This window comes from Rhinolophus ferrumequinum, chromosome 19 (assembly GCF_004115265.2).
Source record: "Rhinolophus ferrumequinum isolate MPI-CBG mRhiFer1 chromosome 19, mRhiFer1_v1.p, whole genome shotgun sequence".
NCBI classification, from domain to species: Eukaryota; Metazoa; Chordata; class Mammalia; order Chiroptera; family Rhinolophidae; genus Rhinolophus; species Rhinolophus ferrumequinum.
In genome coordinates this window covers 4,980,760-4,987,898 of record NC_046302.1, presented here as the reverse complement: position 1 = coordinate 4,987,898, position 7,139 = coordinate 4,980,760, and the positions used below count along the sequence as shown (strand labels likewise).

Sequence of the window (7,139 nt, the reverse complement as noted above, 5' to 3'; positions counted from 1 at the left end):
GTACATATTCATACATGCATAGCACATATTATGTATTAAAATAATTCAAGAAGGATTTGGAGAAATGTATTTCTCGAGCCTTTGTGTAATTAATATATGAATGATAACTTGTCTGGATAAAGAATTCTTCCCTTCAAATCTCTGTACCTACTGTGATATTTCTCCTGAAAATTAATGCTGTGGAGAAGTCTGAAGCCACCTTGATTCTTATTCCTTTGTGGGTAACCCATATGTTTCTGATTGTAGTCTTATAGAATTTTTCTCTTTATCCTTAAATGTAAAGATATTATCAGGCTGTATCTAAATATGGGTCTTTTCCCATTAATTTTACCTGGATGTGCTAAGTACTCAATCTGTGAAAAAGGCCCTGTTTCAGTTCTGGAAAGCTTTTTAGTACTTTAAATAGTTTTTTTTTTCTTATTGGGTCTAATGATTTTATTCTATGTTTTGTTCTTTCTTGATTATTCTTCAGAAAATCTGTAATCTATAGATCGAATCCTCTTTTCTTCCTCCATATTATTTTTCATCATGTTCATCTCTTTGTGTTTTTTCTTTTTCTCTTTTTACAATCTCGATTCAGTATTTTTTATTCAGATGAATTTCACATAACATAAAATTAACCATTTTAAAGTGAACAATTTAATGGCATTTAGTACATTCATGATATTGTGCAACCTCTATCTCTATCTAGGTCCAAAACATTTTCATCATTCCAAAAGAAAACCTGGTACTTACTAAGCAGTTACTCTCTATTCTTCTCTTTCCCTCAGCTCCTGGCAACCACAAATATGCTTTCTGTTTTTATTGTTTTACCTACTCTGGAAATGTCATACAAACAGCATTATACAATGTGACCTTTTGTGTCAGTCTTCTTTCACGTAACATGAAATTTTTGAGGAACATCCAAATTGTGGATTTGAATTACTGTGTAGGATCACTTGCTTTTAGCCTGAAGAAATTCCTTCAGTATTTTTTTTATAAGACAGTTTATCTAGCTAAAAATTCTCTCAAATTTTGTTTATCTGAGAATGTATTTCATCTTCAGTTTTGAAAGATAATTTTGCTGGATACAAGATTTCTTTTTTTATAGCTCCTGCCACAGGTTTATTTGTACAAATAGCACAGAAAAATAGCACAGAAGGATCCCAGCCCCAGGGGTCACACCAGTCCTTCTGTCCTCACATCACCAGAGGCTTCTTCTCTGGAGCCTTTGTGGGGGCCTTGTCACCTTCAGGAACTGGAGCCTGAGTTGGAGGCAGAGCTGCTACTAAAGTCACAGCATTGGTTTGAGCCTTGGCCTTGGATTTTGGCTAGCAGAGCCTGAGATCCTTGGTGATGCAGGCATGAGCACATTTTCCAAGCTTGGTGTAGGTGATGTAGGCAAGTCGACTGAATTTGTAGCTGCCACCCTTTGGGATCTTGGGCTTGACCTCCTTGGGCTTTACAAGGGCTTTGATAGACTCAGCCCATGAACTCATGGCCTTAGCATTGTTGGCTTGCATCTTCTTCAGGCCCTTCTTGTTGTGCTTCTTGGCAAAGCGCATATTCCTCAGGAACTTGGTATCCACTCCCTTAAGAGATTCATATTTTTGTGATTGGGGTTTCTTGATGGTGTTTCTGTGCCATTTTTGGGACTGGTTGTGAGTGGTGTGGTTCTTGGACCATGTCTGTATTGAAAACTGCAGTTCCCAAATACCTGGGACCAGAAGAGAAAATGGATACAGGATTTTTGGATGACAGTTTTCTGCTGTTGAGCACTTTGAATATGTTATCCCACTGCCTTCTGGATTCCATTGTTTCTGCTGTTAAGTCAGCTATTAAAGTTATTGTGGTTCTTCATTTTCTGATACTTCCATTATGCATATGTGGTGGTGTGCTTAATGGTGTCCCACTTTTCTCTGAGACTCTGTTCAGTTTTCCTCATTTTTTTTCCCTCTCCATTCTTCAGGTTATATATTCTCCACCAACCTATCTTCAAGTTTGCTAATTCTTTTTTCTGTCAGCTCAAGCCTACTGTTGAGCCCATTCAATGAAATTTTCATTTCAGTTATTAGACTTTTCAGCTCCAGAATTTTCATTTTTTAAATAATTTCTCTTTTTATTGATATTCTCTATTTGATATGGCAATGGCATCATACCTTTCTTTATTTCTTCAAACATGGTTTCCCTGAGTTTTTTTAAATAGAAAGTTTTGATTCTGCATTTTTTTCTTGTGTACAGGTCATATTTGCCTGTTTCTTTGCGTATTTCATAATTTTTTGTTAGAAAGTGGACATTTTAGATAAAATATTGCAGCACCTCTTGCTACTGGTCTCCCACACCCCAACCCCAGGGCTTGTTCTTGTTATTCACTTGTTTATTTATTTAATGACTGATTGGATTACTTAAGTGAAGTCTATTTCCTCCTATAGTGTGAAATCTCTGATGTTGGTTCCTCAGGAAGGCACAGATATAGGTATACCCACAGGTACCATTATTAATCTCTTACCTACTATCCTCCTGCCTATTCTTAGCGGTCAGAGTAATTCTTTTATAAAGTAAGGAAAATCATTTCACTCCTCTGCTCAACACCCTCCAACCATTTCCTCACTCAGAGTGAAAGGCAAGATCCGAGCCATTGGCTGAAAGACCCCAACCCTTCCAGGCCTTATTGTTTTTCTAACTTCGTCTCATCATCCTATACTACTCACCTCCTCACTTTCTTCGTATTAGCCACACTGCCTAGTTTTTCTTTGCATACTCTAGGTGTATTAGTTCACTATTGCTGCTGTAGCAAGCAATTTTGCAACAAATTTGGTGATTTAAAACAACACAAATTTATTGTCTTACAGTTTTGGAGGTCAGAAGTCCAAATGAGTCAGCAGGGCTGTATTCCTTCCGGACTCTCTAGGAGAGGATCTGTTTCCTTGCTTTTACTAGCGCTAGAAGCTACCTGTATTCCTTAACTCATGGCCCATTCCTCCATATTTATAGCCAGCAGTGTAGCATCTTTAAATAGCTTACACCTGTCTCCCCACCACTTGCTATCTTCCTTTTCCCCTCTTTCCTTCACTCACCTTTCCTTCTATTATCACATCTTCGCTGACTCTAACCCCTTTGTTCCCTCTTATAAGGATTGTTGTGATTACATTGGACCAACCCAGATAATCCAGGAAAATCTCCTCATCTCAAAGAGAAAGGACTTCAGCTACAGCATAATATTTTTGTTTTTTATTGGTTCCTCTATTCATTTTTTTAAAAAGAAAGATATGAAGCAAATAAGGTAAAATAATTTCTGTTTTATCTTGCTGGTGATACATAGGTGTTGTATTATTCTTGTACTTACATGTTTGAACTGTTTCATAATTGAATTAGGAAAATTAAGGAAAAAAAAGGAAATTGGAAGCTATGTGTGTACATGTGTGTCAGTCTTTGTTGTCCAGTGTCCTGGTGGACTGCATTGTGGTATAATGAGGTTTTTCTTGCCTTTCAACAGCAGGCCCTGATACTAGTAGATACAGCCTCTCTCAGAGTACATTTGTTGGCACCAAAGGTGACACTCCTCCTTCCTGCTGGTGTGCTGTTGGTGGTGAGCAGCCTGGTGCTGGTGTTCTTTTATAGCTCCTGACAGGTCTGGCTGCCTCCACCATCATCCTCTTTATCTTTTCTCCACATGGCATCCAGAATAATCCTTTTAGAATGGACTTCAGATGTGCTCAGGTCCTTTCAGTGACTTCTCATCTCTCTTGGAATCCAATCTCATAATAATCTTCAAACTCTGTGGAATCTGGCCCCCACCAGCTTTTCCTGCCTCATCCCTACTTTTCCCTGCATCACTGTATGTCTGGCACCCACTTGGCTTTTCTGATGTTCCTCAGTAAGCCTTGCACGCTCCTGTCTCACAGACTTTGTACTTGGTACCTGGAACTCTTGTCCCCAAATCCTGGTAGGACCCTCACTTCATTCAAATCTCTGCTTTTGTGGCATCTCCTCTGAGATCCTGTCCTGATCACCTCTCCAAAATAGAATCCTTCCACTCTATCCCATTATCCTACTTCAGTTTTCTTTGAGCATCACCTGCACGATTAATATATGTTTTTTAATATATTTGTTAATTGCCTGTCTTTTATGCTAGAATGCCAGCTCCATGAATCTCCATAATCTTAGGGATTTTGCCTGTCTGGTTCACTGTTGAATTCCCTAAAAGAGTATCTCATATAAAGTTGTACTCAATAAATATTTATTGAATAAATGATTGAGAGCAGGGCAGAGGGAAGTGTCAGAGGGCTATGTGGTTGGATACTTTCTCTTTCTGCCTTTAACACCAGGCCTCCTCGCTTCATTTGTTGCCTCTTGTCTTGTGCATACAGTACAGGGTGTTATATCTCTGGAAAATAACTGGGGGCTGGAGGAGGGAGGTCTCTTGGTTGCTCAGGGTGGGGAAGGAGACCCATGTGCATAGACCAAATCACTCTCTTCACACACTTCTGTTCCCAGTTCATATCTCCCCCAGCCCTTCTCCCCCTTGTCATTCCAGGTCCTCCTAGGTTCTGTGTGGCAAATTGACTCACTCTGTGACCTCTGTATTTACCCACATCTGTTGTAATTTTCTAAGCTCCATCTTCTTTCCATTCTGCAAAAATCCACAGAAATTGGTCTGTTCTACCATTTTCTTTGACTTTGTGAGTTTGTTCCTTTTCTATTCTTCATTATTATTTCAGCAGGACTTTTGAGGTGGAGTAATAAGCACAAGAGCCTAATCTACCATGCTTAACTGGAAGCTCAAGACATTTCCTGTCCCACACACTACTTTTTAAGTACGTGACAGGCTGAATTTGCTAATTGAAGCAACAAATATGACAATGGCAATATAAATGGTGAATCTAACATAATAATAAAATACAGTGGTACCTCGGTTTTTTAATGTAATCCATTTTGGAAGATCGTTCGAGATCTGAAACATTTGAAAACCCAGGCACGGTTTCCCCATAGAAAGTAACGCAAAATGGATTAATCCATTCCAGACCTTTAAAATCAACCCCTAAAACTGCAAATTTAGCATGAATTTTACTATCTAATGATACCATAGATCCATAAAATTTACGGTGTTCATAAACCAAAATGTTCGTCAACGGAGACGTTCGAAAACTGAGGTACCACTGTAACTATTACTAATGTTGATATTATTGGGCACATAATTGTGTTGAGCTTAGAGATTGCTTTGGTGATTTTTTTTTTTGTCTATTGCACCCATGATGCACAGATAAATGTCTTTGTTATTGGCCCACTCTTAATTTCTAGTTTTGTCTGGCAATATAGATAGAGTAGTGCCTCAGTTTCCGAACGTCTCCGTTGACGAACATTTTGGTTTATGAATGCTGTAATCCTGGAAGTAAATGCTTTGGTTTTCGAACACGTCTCGGAAGTCGAACATGTGATGCGGCTTCTGCTAAGTGCAATATCCTGAGGCCTAGATGTCGGCTGTTGAGTCTTGAGCACACTCGCAACACGGAGGTGATATTTGGGCTTATTTGGTGACTGTGTGCAATCAATCTGTGCTCATCTCATCTCAACTCTTGCAACCAATTTGTTTTTGTGACTGTGTGCAATCCATCTGTGTTCATGTCATCTCAGGAGCCCTCTGCCAATCACCCTTTGCTGTGAGAAATGGATGAAAGCTGCAAACCCAAGAGAATCATTAACAGACCAACAATAGAGGTGAAGAAGGAAATTATTTCCAAACATGTAAGTGGTGTCCGTGTATGTGATCTGGCAATGCAGTTTGGTATTGCCACATCTACAATTTGCACCATCTTAAAAAATAAAGAAGCCATTAAAGGAGCCAGTTGCGAGAGGTGTTAAAACACAAGAAAAGAACACAGACAATTGAAGAAGTGGAAAAATTGCTTTTCATATGGATAAATGAAAAATAGTTGGCTGGTGATAGCATTTCTGAGAGCCTAATTTGAAAAAGCTTTACATTTGCATGCTGACCTCATCAAAAACACCCCTGGAACAAGTGCTAAGAGTGATATTTTCAAGGCAAGTAGAGGGTGGTTTGAAAAGTTTAAGAGGAGAAATGGCATACACGATGTGGTGAGACATGGTGAAGCTGTCAGTGTCAACAAAGAAGATGCCAACCAATTTGTTTTGGAATTTAAAGATTATGTAGAGGCAGAGGGTTTCCTTCCCCAACAAGTTTTCAACTGATGAGACAGGTCTCTTTTGGAAGAAAATGTAAAAGAGGACCTACCTAACAAAGGAGGAGAAATCATTACCAGGACACAAGCCCATGAAAGACAGGCTAACCCTTTTATTTTGTGGGAATGGAAGTGGGGATTTTAAGTTGAAGCCTTTGTTAGTTTACCATTCTGAGAATCCCAGGGTATTTAAGAAAAACAATGTCATAAAAAGCAAATTGCATGTGATGTGGAGGGCAAACAGCAAAGCTTGGGTAACCAGGCAATTTTTTATTGAGTGGGTTCATGAAGTGTTCGGGCCAAGTGTAAAACAATACCCCCAAGACAAAAATCTTCCAATGAAGTGACTGCTTGTTATGGATAATGCTCCAGCTCACCCCCTAGGCTTGAGGACGAGTTGATAGAAGAGTTCACTTTTATCAATGTAAAGTTTTTGCCCCCCAATATGACTCTTCTCATACAGTTCATGTACCAGTAAGTCATATCTAATTTTAAGAAGCTTTACGTCAAAGCACTGTTCCAAAGGTACTTTGAGGTGACTTCGGACACAGAGCTAACCCTCAGAGAGTTCTGGAAGAATCATTTCAATATCCTACATTGCTTACATCTCATAGACAAAGCATGGAGGGATGTGTCTCACAGAACAATGAAGTCAGCATGGAAGAAATTGTGGCCACATGCTGTCCCTGAACATGTATTTGAGGATGTTGAAGAGGATGTTCCTATTGTTGAGGATATTGTGTCTCTGGGCAAGTTCATGGGCTTGGAAGTGAGTAGTGATGATGTGGAGGAGTCAGTGGAGGACCACAGGACTGAACTCACCACAGAAGAACTTCAACACCTTCTGACAGATCAGCAAGAGGCGGCAGCTGAGGAATTGTCTTTGGAGGAGGAGAGAAGAGAAAGTGTTTCTACTGCGCTGATCAAAGAAATGTGTGCAAAATGGGTTGAAGTGCAAAT

The 7,139-nt window shown here is 39.4% G+C and overlaps 1 protein-coding gene across 1 annotated transcript in view; it reads right to left on the bottom strand.

Moving 5' to 3' along the window:
• Positions 1 to 1,310: 1,310 nt before the first annotated feature.
• The window catches only part of LOC117038673 (60S ribosomal protein L29-like), a 36,279-nt gene continuing 30,450 nt past the window's right edge, over positions 1,311 to 7,139 (bottom strand). The window contains exon 2 of the mRNA XM_033135567.1: positions 1,311 to 1,696. Within this exon, the coding sequence (XP_032991458.1) occupies positions 1,311 to 1,696 (386 nt within the window). The remainder of the gene's footprint in view (positions 1,697 to 7,139) is intronic.